Source organism: Macaca thibetana, chromosome X (genome assembly GCF_024542745.1).
Source record: "Macaca thibetana thibetana isolate TM-01 chromosome X, ASM2454274v1, whole genome shotgun sequence".
Taxonomy (NCBI): Eukaryota; Metazoa; Chordata; class Mammalia; order Primates; family Cercopithecidae; genus Macaca; species Macaca thibetana.
Window position 1 is genome coordinate 69,148,891 of NC_065598.1, and position 18,643 is coordinate 69,167,533.

General features: G+C 36.2%; 1 protein-coding gene across 5 annotated transcripts in view; it reads right to left on the minus strand.

Annotated features, from left to right (window-relative positions):
- Window positions 1-18,643, minus strand: part of PHKA1 (phosphorylase kinase regulatory subunit alpha 1) — a 131,352-nt gene that overhangs the window by 98,852 nt on the left and 13,857 nt on the right. For 4 of the 5 annotated variants that reach the window (XM_050776308.1, XM_050776307.1, XM_050776306.1 and 1 more), the window contains exons 4-5: window positions 13,657-13,825; window positions 1,757-1,839 (exon numbers count right to left, since the gene is read on the minus strand). In XM_050776308.1, the coding sequence (XP_050632265.1) occupies window positions 1,757-1,839; window positions 13,657-13,825 (252 nt within the window). Of the gene's footprint in view, window positions 1-1,756; window positions 1,840-2,632; window positions 2,789-13,656; window positions 13,826-18,643 lie in introns of those variants that run through there. The other variant, XM_050776309.1, reaches the window with a different exon arrangement.

An 18,643-nucleotide genomic window follows, 5' to 3' on the forward strand; every position in this document is an offset into this window, starting at 1 on the left:
AAAGACAAAAACATCTGCCATCATAAAATTCTACACCTAGTGAAAATATTTTTCAAATACGAAGATGAAATAAAGACTTCTTCAGGCATACAAAAGCTGCAATAATTAATCACTAGAAGAATGAAGAAATGTTAAAGAAAGTTTTTCAGGCAGAAGGAAATAATGCCAGTTGGAAATCTGAATCTACATGAAGAAACAAAGTACACCAGAAATGGTAAATGAATTTCTAATTTTTATTTAAACATATCTAAAAGATAACTGTACAATTAACAGAAATAAAAAAATAATGTGTTGGTCACAAAGGAGGAGGGTGGTTAGTAAGAAGTGGAAAACAGGCCGGGTGTGGTGGCTCATGCCTGTAATCCTAGCACTTTGAGAGGCCTAGGAGGGTGAAATTGCTTGAGTCGAGGAGTTTGAGACCAGCCTGGGCAACATAGCAAAACCTTGTCTCTACAAAAAATACAAAAATTAGCCAGATGTGGTGGCATATACCTGTAGTCCCAACTACTCAGGAGGCTGAGGTGGGAGGATCACCTGAGCCTGGGAGTTTGAGGCTGCAGTGAGCCATGATTGTGCCACTGCACTTCAGCCTGGGCGACAGACAAAAACAGAAACAGAAATGGAAACACAGCAAAGGGGCACACAGAGAAGACACCTTTGGTGGTGTGTCTCCAGTATTGTCTTGGAGTAATTGACTGCATTTATATACTCAACAAATAATAATAACTTTTGTATCTTTACGGAGGTATAACTGATATACAAAAAACCTGCACATATTTAAAGTGTACAACTTGATTAATTTTGATATATGTTTTCAGGCATGAAGCTATCATCATAATAATGAATATTGCAAAATTTCCAGAAGTCTTCTCATACTCTTCTGTAATTCATCTCTCCCTCTGCTCCTGTCCTGAGGCAATCATGGATCTGCTTTCTGTCACTATAGATTTCTAGAATTTTATGCGAGTAGAATCATACAGTCTGTACATTTTTTGTCTGACTTCTTTCACTAAGCATAATGCCTTTGAGATTCACCCACTGATGCATGAATCAACAGTTCATTCCTTTTTATTGATGAGTAGTATTCTATTTTATGGATATATCACAGTTTGTTTATCCATTTACTTGTTGATAGATATTTGGGTTATTTCCAGTTTGGGAGATTACAAATAAGGCTTCAGTGAACAACAATGAAAAGTTGTCTATGTTAGACTGTAGAAGAAAAAAAATCGCATTCCTGTATAGTGTCTAACTTAACATTTTATATAGAGAAGATGTTAAATATATTATGATTTAACAGAAACCTACCTCATATGGTAGTTGTAAGGAAAAATAACTTTTTTGCATTGTAAGCACTGAATCAACACCTGCAGATAATATTACAAACATGACTAAATTTTGTTTCTAAGTAGCTAACTGACCCACAATACAACCTAGCTATCTTGCTCTTAAGACCTTAAATCATTAAAATAAGACCACAATTTAGCCCAGATTGCCAAATACATACCATGAGATATCACAGAGTTTGAAAGGAATGAAAGAATAGCATCCTGACCCTCTTGTCTCTGTAACCCCCTTGAAGAGAAGACGTAGGATCACAGGTCTTAATAAAGCAAGAGGCTAAAGACAGTTTCTGCCAGAAGCCTTTTAGGTTGGTTCACTATAAGCAGTAGCATTAAGAAAACAACTGAGTTGCCCAGTATTTAGAAAACAAAAACATCGTATGTCTAAAATCCATTCTAAAATGAGTACTCACAGCAGTTTTATATGCAGCTTCAATGTAAAACACAAGGTTCTGTATGAAATTGACTTCATCTAGGCTGTGGACGATATGGAGTCCTGAGGAAAGAGGGAATAAAGATACAGAACTAGTCAATTATCACTGTAAGCTTTATAGGCAGCCATAGTGACTAAGTGACCTCACTAGTCCCAAGTAATCCTACTCCTGTCTAGGAACAATGGAAGGTACTTTGATCTTAAACTATAAAAACAAGACCACAAACAAGCCCTAGGCTAGTCTCCAACTAAGCGAGATATAAGCATATTTCAACATGGAAGAATTTTAACTGTTATTTACAGATTTTACCAAAAAGTAAAGGTTATAGTATAATTAGTATATGTAACTAATTTATAATATGCTTAAATGTACAAACCTAAGCACTTGGGGAATAAAAGACAAATATTTCAAAACTGAGCTGGAAGGGTTCTAAATACTAAGCAAGAAATAGATAAAATTATGATTTTAAAAAGGACTTAAATTGCATTTTTAAGTAAAAATAACTATTCTAAATGTAAGCCATACAAAGATATTATAACTTACACACACAGAGTGTTTTACATGAATTATCCATTTAATTTTTACAACAACCCTAAGAGGTAAGCACCTCTATTTTCTCCATGAGGCTTAAAGGAGTTAAAAATTTTCCTAAGGTCATGTAACTAACAAATAGTGGAACCGGGACTCAATTGACTTGTCGATTTCAGTTTCATTTCAGAGAATGCTGAATGCAGTTTCATTAGGAGGTAAGATGTTACACTGCCTCCTAATATTTATAATATGATCCATTTTTGCTTAAAAACTCCTCTCTTTATATCTCCCCCCTCAAACATACAGAACTACAAAAATACATACCAGGAGGATGTTAGTTAATAGCAGTTATCTTTGGTGGTGAGATTCAAGGTAGTTTTATCTTTTCTGGACATCTTTGCAATTTTACAGTATTCTACAAGAAACAGGTGCTACTTGTGTAATGTAAAAAGTTACATTAAAAAGCAAAATCATAATAAATCAGAAAACTGCAGGATATATTTCACAAAAATTTATACAAAATTACTAAATCCTGAGCACTAAAAGTTTTTATACATGTAAAATTTACTAAGCAGTTTTTAATACACCTTTTATAACAATAAATATTACTGTGTACGTATTAAAGACTTGGTTTAGACTACTTGATTCTAAACTAAGAAATCATTTCAGAATTTAAAAATCAGGCAGCTAATTTTTCCTTTCCAGTCTATAACAAGCAGGAGGAAAAAGTGAACATCAGGTTAGCTATAGATACTAAACTTTTAAGCTTCTCATATTTACTTGGTGGAGGCTATTCTATTTAAACAAAAAATTTTGTGTCCACATTTGTCACAAAAACACATGTGCTGGTTTAATGGAAATGAGTACATATGTCAGCTATGTAGTTGTGTTATAGTCAGAAAAAACCAAGAATTTCCAGTTTGCTGAACAGTGGGCATATCTAGAGCAATTAGATCTAGGTGAAAAAAACTTCCTTAAAAGGGCTTGAGAATGGAAAAAGTCCTCTCACATTCTTAGAAGCATGACGTAAAATGATTGTCAAATGTTTCTTAAAGTCACCTTTCAAATGAACTCCACTGTGAATATCCTGAACACCCATTCCAGTTCAGAAAGAATTCTTAGAACTAACACGCCCTTCGTAAGTCAGTACTTAGTAATACTCTTTCATGAAAAAAATCAAACTGTACTGAAGGATAACCAGTGAGTCTTGCTCCTACCCAGAACCACATCACCTTCACCACTGCCAAATCTCTCTGGAGAAACCTGTTTTACCAGTTTCTTCTGTATCCTTTCAGAGATATATTATGCATGTACAAACATGACACAAAGGATAGTACTGTATATTATACTGGTTTTGCTTTTTCATATATAAGTAACTTGGAGATAATTTCAAATACGTCTGTCTCATTTTTTTAATGTCTACAGAACATTTCACTGAATGGTTACTCATGTAACCAGTTCCCTACTGAAGGACATTTAGGTTGTATCAAATCTTTCATCACTAGAATGTTGCAATGAGTATTTGTGTAAATATATCTTTATGCACATGTGCCAGTATATCAGGGCAGATTCTTAGAATTGCTGACCCAAAGATGTAAGCATATTATTTTCCAATGTTTTATTATGAACACTTTCAAACAAACAAAAAAAAGAAACAATTTTACAGAGGACTCCTGTATACTCACCACCTGAACTCCACCATTAACATTTTAGTGTACTTTGTTCATCACGTATTCTATCCATCTTCCTTTTTGACACATTTCAGAGTAAGCTGCAGATATTCGTACACTTCCCTCTAAATACTTCATCATGTATATTAAATTTTGATAATCATCTCCAAGTTATTCTTCAAAGAAATTCTACAGTTTATATACCAACACTGACTGCCTGTTTCCCTACATCTTTGCAAACACAGGCTTTAATAACAATTTTTAATCTTTGTCTCACTTTAATGGATAAGAAATAGAACCTCCTTGTAGTTTAATTTCCAATTTTTTATTATGAGTAAGGTTGTGAATCTTTTCATATATTTATAAGCCATCTGTATTTCGTATTTCTTTTCCTATGAACTATTTGGTCACGTCCTTCAGATTTTTACTGAATTGCTGGTCTTCCTGTTACATACATATACCAGTCTTGGTATATATATGGTCTTGGTATATACATATATATATATGTACCATCTGTATAATAATAAGCCTCATTCTCTGTCGTTTTTAAAAACAACTTTATTGAGATACATAAAAAGTATGCATTATAAGTATATATTCAATGGTTTCTAGTGTATGCACAGTTGTATGACCATCACCGCAATTGATTTTAGAACATTTTCATCACTCCAAAAAGAAATCTTGCACCCATTAGGAGTCATCATACATATATATGTGTGTACCAGAAAGACTGACAATAGAAATCAGAGGCTGAGAGAAGGCAGAAGTATGAAATTGGCCTTATTCATCTCTTAGATTTGTATCACAGCTATACCATACAAATGCCACATATTTCTACCACTTATGTCCTTTTGCTCATAATCTCCATTTAAATGGCCTTCCCTTCCTTTCCATATCTTGAAATCTCACTGTTCTTTCAAGGCCCAGCTCAAACGCTACCTCCTCTGTGATGCTGTCATTGCTTCCCCTCTTCTGTGGTTCATACATATTGTGTGTGTGTGTGTATGTGTGTGTGTATTTGCTCAGCATTAAACTTTAAAAAAATTTTTCCTGGCCGGGCGCGGTGGCTCAAGCCTGTAATCCCAGCACTTTGGGAGGCTGAGACGGGCGGATCACGAGGTCAGGAGATCGAGACCATCCTGGCTAACACGGGGTGTTACCCCGTCTCTACTAAAAAATACAAAAAAAAAACTAGCTGGGGAAGGTGGCGGGCGCCTGTAGTCCCAGCTACTGGGGAGGCTGAGGCAGGAGAGTGGCGTAAACCCGGAAGGCAGAGCTTGCAGTGAGCTGAGATCGTGCCACTGCACTCCAGCCTGGGCGACAGAGCGAGACTCCTCTCAAAAAAAAAAAAAAAAAAAAATTCCTTTTTTCTATTATTGATATTTTAACAAATATTAAGGAAATTAGTCTCTTGCACATCATATGTGTTGCAAGTATTGTTGCTAGTTTGTCGGAATTTGGACTTTGTTTATAGTATTTTTTATCATCAGAAACTTTTTTTTTTTTTTGAGATGGAGTCTCGCTCTGTTGCCCAGGCTGGAGTGCCGTGGCACGATCTCGGCTTACTGCAACCTCTGCCTCCTGGGTTCAAGTGATTCTCCTGCCTCAGCCTCCTGAGTAGCTGGGATTACAGGTGCCCACCACCACGCCCGGCTAATTTTTTTGTATGTTTAGTAGAGAAGGGATTTCACCATGTTGGCCAGGCTGGTCTTGAACTCCTGACTTCGTGATCCACCCACCTCAGCCTCCCAAAGTGCTGGGATTACAGGCGTGAGCCACCGCGCCTGGCCACATCTAAATCTTTGATCTATTAACATATATTTTAAATCATGGAACTGTGTAACTTTATAATTAAAAAGAACTATATGATCGGTATTATCAGATTGCAAACTCCTCCTGATCCATGGTTCTGTCAAAATAGCATCCATAGCACAGGGAAGTTGCAGGAGCAAACTGGCAAAGTGTGTTTTTTCTTGTAACGGTAATGACATTAACTTCTTGGAAAGACGCGGGTAAAGAGAAGAGATGATAGTGACATGGGACATCAGCTTCTTAGCTTTAGCTTATCATCTTTGTGTGCCAACGCAATTGAGCAGGGACAGAGAAGGCAAAAGTATGAAACTGGTCTTATTCATCTGTTAGACTTGCATCACAGCTATACCATACACATGCCAGACATTTCTACCATTTATATCCTTTTGCTCATTATATTCTCCATTTAAATGGCCTTCTTCTTTCCACGTCTTGAAATCCTACTGTTCTTTCAAGGCTCAGCTCAAATGCTATCTCCTCTGTGATGCTATCATTGATTCTCCTATTTTGTGACTCACAGAATTTTGTTTTTCTTACTTTTATGAACTTATTTTTTTACTCTGTATTATAGACAAAAGTGTACTTGAATTTTAAGGAAAGAACTATCTTATTTATATCTGCATCTTCTAAAAGTATCTCACATAGCCACTAAAAGTATCTCACATAGTATTATGAATGGTATTAAACAGCATTGAACAGTAGATGTTTGAAAATTTATTAAGGGATTTTAAACACCTCTGCTAACCACAGGAAAGGGATGTCTCTTGAGGAAAGGTCATAAATGGAGGACCTCTGGATCCTGTGCCTCCTGTAGAGCTGAGACACTGCTTGTTGAACAAAGAATGCAGAGGTGAGTACACATAAAATGAGATAGGGCTGGATTAGACCAAATGTAACAGTACTATATAAAGAATACTAAAGCATACAGGGCTCCAGAAATGGAGCTAAATCAGTGGTCTATTGCACTTATATTCTACACTCATCTGTACAACATTAAGCCTCTTTGTCTCATTTTTAGAAACAACTTTATTGAGATACGTAAAAAGAATGCATAAGAAGTATATATTCAGTGGCTTCTAGTGTATGCACAGCTGTGCGACCATCACCACAATCAATTGTAGAACATTGTCATCACTCCAAAAAGAAATCCTGTGCCCCTTAGCAGTCACTCCCCATTTCCCTTCTACAGTTGCCCTCCAGCCTAAGTAATCACTAATCTACTTCCTGTCTCTATGATTTGCCTTAGTTGACATTCATATAAATGGAATCGTACAATATATGGCCTTTCATGTCTGGGTTCTTTCACTTAGCATAATAATTTCAAGGTTTGTCAGTGTTGTGGCATGTATCCGTAATTCTTTTTTTATTGCCCCAAATATTCCATCTTCAGAGGTAGCAGTAACATGAAAAAAACTTTAAAAATTCCATTGTGCAGATGTATCATATTTTATTTATCCATTTATCAGTTGATAAACATTTGGGTTATTTTTGTTTATGGCTATCATAAGTAATGCTGCTATAAACGTTAATGTATAAGCTTTTGAGTGAACCTACGTTTTCATTTCTCTTGGGTATATATACACTTAGGAGTGAAACTGCTAGATCATATGGTATCTCTTTTTTAATCCTTTTAAGGAACTACCAGACTCTTTTCCAAAGCAGCTGCACCATTTTACATTTCCACCAGCAGTGTATGAGGGTTCCAATTTCTCCACATCCTCAGTAATACTTATAATCTGTGTTTTTGATTACAGTCATCCTGATGGGTGTGAAGTGGTATCTCATTGTGGTTGGGACCCGCATTTCTTTCAAAATTAATGATGCTCAGTATCCTTTCACGTACTTATTGGTTATCTGAACATCTTTTTGGAGGAATGTCAACTCTGATTCTTTGACCATTTTTAATTAGGTTATTTATCTTTTATATTCAGTTCTGAGAGTTCTTTATTTTAGATACAAGTACCTTATCAGATATACGATCTGTGAATATTTTCTTCTATACTATTGGTTGCTTTTTTACTTTCTTGATGGGGTCCTTTGAAGCACAAAAGTTCTTAATTTTGATACATTCCAGTTTGTCTATTTTTTCTTTAGTAGCTTATGCTTTTGGTGCCATATCTAAGAGGCTTTTTCTTAACCCAAGGTCAGAAACATTTACTCCTATATTTTTCTCTGAGTGTTTGCTATGTATTGAATTTTGTCCTCCCCCCAAAAATTCATATGTCGAAGCCCTAACTCCTAATATGACTATATTTGGAGATAGGGACTTCAAGGAGATAATTAAGAAGATAAATGAGGTCATGAGGGTGGCCCTAACCCAATAGGACTGCTGTCCTTATAAGAAGAGGAAGATACACCAGGAGTGCACGCACATAGAGAAGAGGCCATGTAAGAACACAGGAAGGGTAGCCATCTGAAAGCCAAGATGAGAGGCCTCACCAGAAACCAACCCTGCCAGCCTTGCTCTTGGACTTCCAGCCTCCAGAACTGTGAGAAAATAAATTTCTGTTATTTAAGCCACCTATTATGTGGTATTCTGTTGTGGCAGACTAATATAGTGTTTTAGTTTTCCCTCTTACATTTAGGTTTACAATTTATTTTGAGTTAATTTTTTTAAATTTAATTTCATTTTCTGTTTGTTTGTTTGAGATGTAGTCTCATTCTATTGCCCAGGCTGGAGTGCAATGGCACGATCTCGGCTCACTGCAACCTCCGCCACCCAGGTTCAAGCGATTCTCCTGCCTCAGCCCCGAGTAGCTGGGATTACAGGTGCACACCACCATGCCTAACTAATTTTTGTATTTTTAGTAGAGTAGGGGTTTCACCATGTTGGCCAGGCTGGTCTCAAACTCCTGACTTTAAGTGATCCTCCCACCTCAGCCTCCCAAAGTGCTGCAATTACAGGCATGGGCTGCTGCGCCCAGCCTTGAGTTAATTTTTATATATGGTGTGAGGAAGAAGTCCAATTTCATTCTTTTGCATGTGGACATACAGTTGTCCCAGCACCATTTGTTGAAGAGACTATTCTTTCCCCATTGAATTATCTTGGCACCTTTGTCAAAAGTCAACTGAGCATAAAGTGATGGCTTATTTCTAACCTCTCAATTCTATTCGAAAGAGCTACATGTCTATACTTATGCCAGTACCTGTGCTGTTTTAATTAATGTAGCTTTGTATTTTTGAAATTAGGAAGTTGGAGTCCTTCAACTTTCTTCTTTTTTAAGATTGTTTTAGCTCTTCTGGGTCCTTTAAATTTCCATACAAATTTTAGAAACAGGTTGTCAATTTCTGCAAAGTCAGTTGATGTTGAATCTGTAGATTAATTTGGGAAATGTTGCCACCTTAACAATAAATCTTCTAATCCTTGAATATAGATGTCTTTCCATTTAGTCAGATCTTTACTTTCTTTCAACAATGTTTTGTATCTTTCAAAGTACAAATTTTATATTTCTTTTATTAAATTTATTCCTTATTATTTCATTTTTGATCCTATTTTAATAGAAATTATTTTTAAATTTCATTTTGGTTATTCACTCCTGTTTAGAAATATAATTCATTTTTGCATATTTATCTTGTATGTTGTTACCTTGCTAAACTTTGTTTATTCCAGATTTTTAGTGAATTCCTTAGGATTTCTCTATGTAAGAACTATCATCTGCAAATGGAGATAATTATACTCCTTCATTTATTTGATGCCTTTTATTTCTTTTTATTGGCTCTTTGCCCTTGCTAAACTGCTAGTACAATTTTAGATACTGGTGGCAAGAGTTGATGTCCTTGTCTTATTCTGATCTAAGGGGAAAAGCATTCATTCTTTCACCATCAAATGTCATGTTAGCTGTGGATTTTTTTTTTTTTTTTTTTTTTTTTTTGAGACGGAGTCTCGCTCTGTCGCCCAGGCTGGAGTGCAGTGGCCGGATCTCAGCTCACTGCAAGCTCCGCCTCCCGGGTTCCCGCCATTCTCCGGCCTCAGCCTCCCAAGTAGCTGGGACTACAGGCGCCCACCACCTCGCCCGGCTAGTTTTTTTGTAGTTTTAGTAGAGACGGGGTTTCACTGTGTTCGCCAGGATGGTCTCGATCTCCTGACCTCGTGATCCACCCGTCTCAGCCTCCCAAAGTGCTGGGATTACAGGCTTGAGCCACCGCGCCCGGCCTAGCTGTGGATTTTCAAAGATGCCATTTATCAGGTTGAAAAAATGCTCCTCTATTCTTTATTTGGTAAGTATTTATCATGATAAGGTATTGAATTTGTCAATTGTTTTTCTGTGTCTACTGAGACAATAATATACCTTTGTCCTTTATTCCATTGACATGATGTATTGCATTAATTAATTTTCAGATAATAAAACAACCTTGCACTCCTGGAATATATATGGTTTGGTCAAGGTATATAAACGTGTTAATATATTGCTGGATTCAGTTACCTAGTATTTTATTTTTATGTCTTTATTAATAAGAGATATTGATCTATAATTGTACTTTGTTGTGATATCTTTGTCTGGTTTTAGCATCAGAGTAATGGCTTCACAGAATGAGGTTGCAAGTGTCACCTCTTCTATTTTTGGAAGTGTTTGTAAAGAATTGGTGTTCACTCTTCTTTATTTGGTAGATTTATCAGTAAAGCTATCTGCACCTGGGCTTTTCTCTGTGGAAGGATTTTATATTACTAATTCTCTTTGATTGTAGTAAGTCTACTCCGATTTCCTTTGCTTCTTGAGTCAGATTCAGTAGTTTGTCTTTCAAGAAATTTTCCCATTTCATCAAAATTATCTAGTTTGTTGGTAACCAGTTGTCCATAGTATTCCCCTTTAGTTCTTTACATTTTTGTAAGGTTGTATCGATATCCCCTCTTTTATTCCTAGTTTTAGTAATTTGAGTATTCTCTCTTTTTCTCTTGGTCAGTGTAGCTAAAGATTTGTCAATTTTGTTGATCTTTTTAAAGAATGAACTTTTGGTTTTGTTGATTTTCTCTACTGTTTTTTCCATTTTCTGTTTCATTAATTTCTGCTGTAATGTTTATTACTTCATCATTTCTCTTTGCTTTGGGCTTAGTTTGCTTGTCTTTTTCCAGTGCCTTAAGGTGGAAGGTTAGGTTACTGATTTTTCTTTTCTTTTTTTTTTTTCATTGGTGTTTACAGCTATAAACTTCCCTCTAAGCACTGTTTTCTCTGCTTCCTATAAGTTTTGGTATGTTGTATTTTCTTTTTCATTTAGCTCAAAGTATTTTCTAATTTCCCTTGTGATTCTTATTTGACTCATTGGTCATTTAGGTGTGTATTGCTTAATTTCCATATATTTGTGAGTTTCCTAAATTTCTTTCTGTTTCTGATTTCATTCCATTTTGGTCATAGAACATACTTCGTGTGATTTTGAAATCTTTCAAATTTATTGAGGTTTGTTTTACGGTATACCATATAATCTATCCTGAAAAATGTTCATGTGCCATTGAGCTAGTATATGGTTTAGCTTCTTGCTCTTATTGAGCTACTAGCCTCCTCTTAATTGCTTAGAACCCAAATCTCCATTGCTTTTTGAGATTGCCTTTAGGTTTTAACTTTCCCACACTCTTAAATAAAGTCAATTCCTTTGGGAAAAGCTACAGAGCTTTGTGTCCTTACAGCCTGCCTCTCTCCCCAGCAAAATTTCTGTGGCAGTGCTCCAGAGCTAGTGGTGAGAACAGTGGCCCAATTCTTTTGTAGTGACACCCCTGCTTTACAAATTGAGTGCTGGGAAGAGATGGTAACCTTTGATCTTCTTAGTTTGCCCCTCCCGGTGGGGAACCTCCACCCTCATAGTGAAGTGGGCCAAGGTTGATCAGGGCCTAATTCTCACCCTGCCTTTTCCTGGGGAGGAGGGGAGCTCCAGGCCTGTTAGCTATTCTTGCCTGAACTAGCTTCTGCAACATGGAGCTGGAGAGGATGAGAAATGATCACAACCTACCTCCCTCAGGGAGATACAGTGTCCCTAAACTGGGAACTAGCTGGGGAGATTGTGCTCTTGGCTGTGCCCGCCTTGAATATTGCTTCTGCCATGCTGAGGTGGGGTGGAGGAGGGAGTAGATTGAGACTCAAATGCCACACTCCCTCACTGCTTTTACCAATACTTGGTAGATTTCCTGGAGTAAATGTTTCTCTACTTGCTGTATGTCCTTCAGACAATTTCCAATAATGTAAGTGGCTGGTTTTTAAAAAATAATTTTCAACATTTATGGTTATTTTGCTGGGGGTTCCATGGAGCTCCTCATGCCCCCATTCTATAAGTTGCAGTCAGGTTCTGTCTAAGCCTCTCTTTTAACCAAGGTTGAGATTTGTAAGTATTCAAAAATGTGTAGAGCATCACTAAATACTCTATGATCTTGCATACTACCGTTTATATCTCAAATATGCCCTTTCATTCTCAAGGTAACTGCCTTACATAAATTCTATATCAATCTTGCCTTAAAGTATTTCACTAACTTTCTAACTAGTTTGCCATCTTAATCTTCTTTCCTATCCAATCTATCTTCCTACTACTGAAGTGAATCATCCGAAACTTCCTTGATTATTTACCTTGAATGACTCACTACTGATTACGGACTAAACTCCAAACTATATAGTATGGTACACAGGCCCTCAAATAGCTAGCCCCAACTTTCTAGTTTCACAGTTAGTCATTTTTCCAGATGCATGTTATACTCTAACCATAGAAGATATCCAGCCTTACCTTGATGGCCAGTACCTTTCAAATTTCCATGTTATATTCATGCTATCCCCTTCCCTTCTCTGATTTGTAAATTTCTACATATTCCTCAAAAGGCCTGATCAAATAATATCTACCTTATTCCAAGTACCTATCAAACTCAGCTGATTGAGATGAAAATCAAATGTTAAGTCAGGAATGAATAAACATTTGTTGAATGAATGGTTATGTCTCCTATAAGCCTCTTTGATACATTTCTGCTTGCATTCTGGGCTCAAAATGAAAAACTACAAGAGATACTCAGACATTGTTGCTTTGTAGACAAAACGCCAGAATTGGTATTAAAATAATATTAGAAATAGAGTTATAGCTGTCATTCCATTTAAATAAATTAAACCTAAAACTACATTTATTCTGGAAGAAACCTCCTCCCCTACAACAGGACATATCTGGGTAGCTAGTTCATACTTTTGAGAAAAGGCTATTCAGCTTCTGAGCTGTGTGTTCTAGAGGAAATAAAGGAAAGGTTTATCATCAAATATTTATTTCTATTAAAAAAGGAGAAGAAGAGTATTTTGAGGGAATTCCCACCCTGGATGCCCTTAGTACCAAGGAGCTCAATAACCGATTGGAAGATGAAGAAATTGTCAAAAATTTGGTATTTTGAGAAGTACATTAGTTTAGGAAGCTCTGGCAAACGTCCCATTACATTTATAAACTAGGTATAATCGGATACATTGCCCTCCCCCAATTTAGGAGAAATAAAAGGAAATTAAATTGTTTCTTACATTTCCCTTTCTCAGGTAAAGCATCCAAAATTAATGAGAACCATCTGAAAAGAATATAGTATTCAATAATTTAAAAATTTGGATTCTGATTCCTAAGTTAATTTTCTTAATTTAGATGCCTATAGACAGATGCCTTGTTATATTCATAAACAGTAGCATAAAGTAGGTGATTGAATTTGTATTTATACTAACCGACAGGCTTGTCAATGTACTGTATGAGAACAAGCAATAAACCCCAGCCATTCTTTGCCATCTCATATCTGAGGATTAATAAATAATAAAAAACACCTGTCTCAAGAAGATCTACCCCAGCCTTCCTAGTCCTCAATTTAAAAGAATATTAATTAGTACCCCAGACTCCATGCTCAGGGGCTCCCAGCACTTCTCTCCTTGTACTGACCTGAGGCAGTCATTTGCGCTAAGAAGAGCAGGTACACAGAGGTAGCATCCAACTGCAGGTGTCCCCATTGATCATCACCCACTACAGTGGCACAGGTTTTGGTGTTGTACTTGGCATGGAGGCTATCCTTAGTACTCTGACTATATTTGAAGGATTCTACTTTATCCACCTGAGAAGAACAAAAACATTAACAGAAGGATATACTGAAAAGTCAACCCATATGCCACACTTATACTCTAACATACATTATTGCAATGTGAAAATACATTATCTTCAGGCAATTGTGAATATTTAAAATACACTGTTACCTCTTTTTCTCTACACTAACACAACTGGAAAGTCTGTTACTGTTGTTTTTCAATTTAGGTGATTTAATTAGAAAATAATACCAAATAGTCAAAAACAGCTCTTTCCTATTCATTGCCTCTTGTTCACTCTTCATATGGTTGCTTTACTACACTGCACACTGTAGATATAAATTGAGATTCAGAGTGCTTGAGTGAGAACAGCTTAGTAAGAGATAACTGAATGTGAAAAGATACATTTGTTCCTGAAACTGAGGTAAAAATTTCAAAGTAAATTAGAATAAGAGGATATATTTTGAGAGAGTAATGAAAAGAGCTGCTGAGAGACACACAGAGTGAGGGAGTAAAGGTATGACAGTCTGAAAGGAAAATATCTTGGGCCCTTTCAAGCTGGGAACTGCTCAAGGAAAATCTGCCTCCCATTCTATTCAAAGTCATCCCCCTGCTCACAGAGACAGATGCATATTCTGATTGCCTCCTTTGGAAAGACTTAGCAGAAACTCAAGTGAATGCAACCATCTGTTTCTCACCAACCTGTGACCTGGAAGCCCCCGGTTGTGGGGTGTTGCTTTGAGTTGTCTCAGCCTTTCTGAACTAATGTACTAATTATTATTAGTGATTAATTAATGAACGAATATATTGATTGATGTCTCATGTCTCTCAAAAATGTATAAAACCAAGCTGTGCCCCAACTATCTTGGGCACAGGTACTCAGGACCTCCTGAGGCTGTCATGGGCACATCTTCAACCTTGGCAAAATAAACTTTCTAAATTAACTGAGACCTGTCTCAGATTTTCAGGGTTCACATTTTGGTAACCTCAAGGTGGGGTGGATTCTGAGTGGAGATGCCCCTGACCTTTGACAAATCTCCTGTCAGTGCTTGGTACCAGTATGAGCTAACTTTATGGCTCAAACCAACAGGACAATTTGCTGAGGCCTGAGAGCACCCCCTCCACAGAATCCCTGATCTCTCAAAATTTGGTCAAGATCTAAAGCTTATTTTGCTGTTACAACTCCTCTTTTTTTGGAGTTTTACTTGCTTCCAACACAAGGAAAGCAAGCTTTCCTGCCTGCATGTCTATGGAAGGCAGATAATTCCTTTATGGAGTTTGAGCTTGCTTCTAACAGGGAAGATGAGTTTTGTTTTTGTTTTCGTTTTTCCTGTTTCTAGGATGGTAGAGAGCAGTCTACAGCCTGAGACCCATCATTATGTAAGAAACTGGTTTCGGATTCTGTCTTGCAAATTCTTTTTAAATGACTGAAGTTAGCATTAACAACCAGCTGGTGTTAAATTCTGCTTACACTTAGAGCACTCAGAAATCGTATAATTTGTGTGATGATTGTTAGTTTAGCAGCATTTTGTCCTAGTTGAATACGGTAATAAGATTTTAAAAGATTTTTTTTCTTTTAAAGGAGCTCAATGGTTAAAAGTTGGCTTAATTAAAAGGTTAACATCCAAGATGTGTATGTGTATGTGCGCATGTGGGCATGTTTGTATTTAAAAGGCCTTCATGTTTTTGAGCTGTTTCTTTTTTCTCTCCTAAGACTTTGTCTTTTTTTTTGAGCAAAAGTTTTTTTTTTTCTTCTTAGTTGACTGAATTCCATTTTCACCTGATTTTTTGACTAAAATAGTTATTGCAACAGAGGCTACACTTGAGTTTTTAAGGAAGACACTCAGAAATGTCTTTGTTTAAAAAAATTTTTTAAGTGCACTGTAAAAGCATCTCCCTCTAGTTCTGCACCACCAGACCTTTCTTTCTGTACATTATGATGTAAATTTTGCTATTTGATTTCACCCGAACTATTTCCTTTAATGTGCAAATTTAAGGCTATTTAGCTGACAAATGTGTAGGGTTGTGAAACAGGTTATCAAGAATATGAAAGTATAAGAAAAAAAGGGGGTCTTTATAAATCCATCAGCATACCTAATATGTCTTTAGATGTATGTATATGTTGTGTACACAGTGTTTCACTACTAAAAATATACAAGATCTAATTAATTGGCTTAAAGAAAAATAAAAGCACTTGGCCGGGCGCGGTGGCTCAAGCCTGTAATCCCAGCACTTTGGGAGGCCAAGATGGGTGGATCACGAGGTCAGGAGATCGAGACCATCCTGGCTAACACGGTGAAACCCTGTCTCTACTAAAAAATACAAAAACCTAGCTGGGCGAGGTGGCGGGCGTCTGTAGTCCCAGCTACTCGGGAGGCAGAGGCAGGAGAATGGCGTGAACCCGGGAGGCGGAGCTTGCAGTGAGCTGAGATCCAGCCACTGCACTCCAGTCTGGGCAACAAAGCGAGACTCTGTCTCAACAACAAAAAAAAAAAAAAAAAAAAAAAGAAAAATAAAAGCACTTAAATCAGATACTAAAAAAGAATAGTCAAATGCTTTTTCAAGTTTATGTAACTTAAGTAAAATTAAATAAGCTAGTTTTAAAATTATTTGGTAAGGTAATATTAGAAATGTCTTAAGATTTGCCAGTATACATTCTTTTGTTTTGCATTTATTAATCAAGCAATTTCATACTTATCCCTGCCAAATACTATAAGGTGTCAAAATTTGGCATAGGGGTTACAAACTATAAGCCCAGCCCAAAACAGAATGATTCTTTGCTTGTGTAATTTTTAATAAATAAGACATTGATATGGGCTTAATGAAAACAGCTTCATCTTGAATTTAGTAAGATTACCATAACTTCGAATCCTGTGGTTTTAGGCAGTATGCACAGACAATAAGGAGGTTTGTTTTGGGAAAGGACGGTTATTCTCTTTGTTTCAAAGCTAATCTATAAGCTAAATTCCTCCCAAAGTTAGTTTGGCCTATGACCAGGAGTGAACAAGGACAGCCTGGGGCTAAGAGCAAGATGGAGTCAGTTAGGTCAAATCTTTTTTCACTGTCTCAGTTATAACTTTCAATGGCAGTTTCATAACTTTAAATCATGACTATCACAATTTTCATAAATAATCAGAGTAAAACAATTACAATAATTAGGTAAATATAATAGGATAAGTACTTGCAGAAAAACTGGTCATAATTTAGGATATAAAGTTATATTAATAGATAATTATTTGGATATTTTCCAATAAATATATATTATAGGAAAACATTCTTGCTAAAAAATAAAAGGTGAACAAGTTTTGTCTAATTCAAAGCTTATTTAAAGGTTATGTATAAAACAAGGTAAATACAACCAGGAAACAAAAGGAGATGTAAAGAAAGTTATAAGAATAAAGAGGCTGGGTGCAGTGGCTCATACCTGTAATCCCAGCACTTTGGGAGGCCGAGGCAGGTGGATCAGGAGGTCAAGAGATCGAGACCATCCTGGTCAACATGGTGAAACCCTGTCTCTACTAAAAATACAAAAAAAATTAGCTGGGCGTGGTGGCGTGTGCCTGTAGTCCCAGCTACTCCGGAGGCTAAGGCAGGAGAATTGCTTGAACCCGGGAGGTGGAGGTTGCAGTGAGCCGAGATCACGCCACTGCACTGCAGCCTGGCCGCAGAGCGAGACTCCGTCTCAAAAAAAAAAAAAAAAAAAAAAAAAAAAAAAAAAAGAGGGATGTTCAGGACAAACCAGAAAATCCAAATATTATTATTAAGTTTTGGTTTTGCTTAGGAAAAAACTGAGATTAAAAAAAAATTTTTTTTTTAACTAAGGTTATTATATCCATGTATCTTCCTGTATGTGCTTTTAAAGTCCTTGTGACATTGACTTAGAGGGCTTTAACTCCTGGGTCTAAAAAGGACATCAAGTCCTGCTAAATCTTAAACACCGACAGCAATTAAAGCCTCATCTTCAGGCCCTGTGGAAGATGCCAATCAAAATAAACTGCATTCCTGAAATATAGGGCAAAAAACAATTAAAGCTATTTGATTCCTCAAGGGCCAGGAACTATCGTGGAAGAGGAGAGCGTATAAGTTTGTAAAGGCCAATTTTTAAAGATAAAATAAGTTCAGTTTCTCTATAAATGAATCATTAGTGTCAAAGGCACACAGATGCAAAACCAGTATATGGACCCCTGTGTCAGATTAACAAGTTTTTCTTAAAGCATTAACTAACTCCTCCAACTCCTTAATAAAGGTTATAAAAGGCTTATAGAAGTTACATTTTATAATCAAGGTTAAACTTTATAGATTATTTACAAAATTTTGAAAAACAAATGTAATTGGCTTCAAGCTGTTTTTATTAGGGCTTCTTGTTTAGAAAATTAAGTCTCTTCTCTCAAAGAATGAAGGTTTTCACTTTTTTTGAAGTCCTTGAATTAGCACTTTGGTTAAACAATGACCTGTAATACTATTTTGTAATATCAAGCATTTTAAACTTTTATATTTGACAAATTTTCCAAAATCAAATTATAAATTATGTCTTTTTCTAACCTAATTAATCCTTTAAGACATTAGGTTCCCTGAAGTCCAAAAATGTCATAATTTGGCTTATTTAGTATAAAAATTATATAGGAAGCATTGTTAAATATGAAATGTTTGGTTTTCTTTGGACTGTATTTGTATAAATATGTTATTAGTATGTGTTCCAAAATTATAGGAAACTCCTGCAATTCTGATATAACTTAGCGTACATTATTGGTAATAATCCTAATTGTTATGTTAAAATTATTGTGTGCCACAGAGGTAACAAATTTCTTTGTCAATTGTGTCTTTTGATTATGGCTGCCTTAAAACTTTTT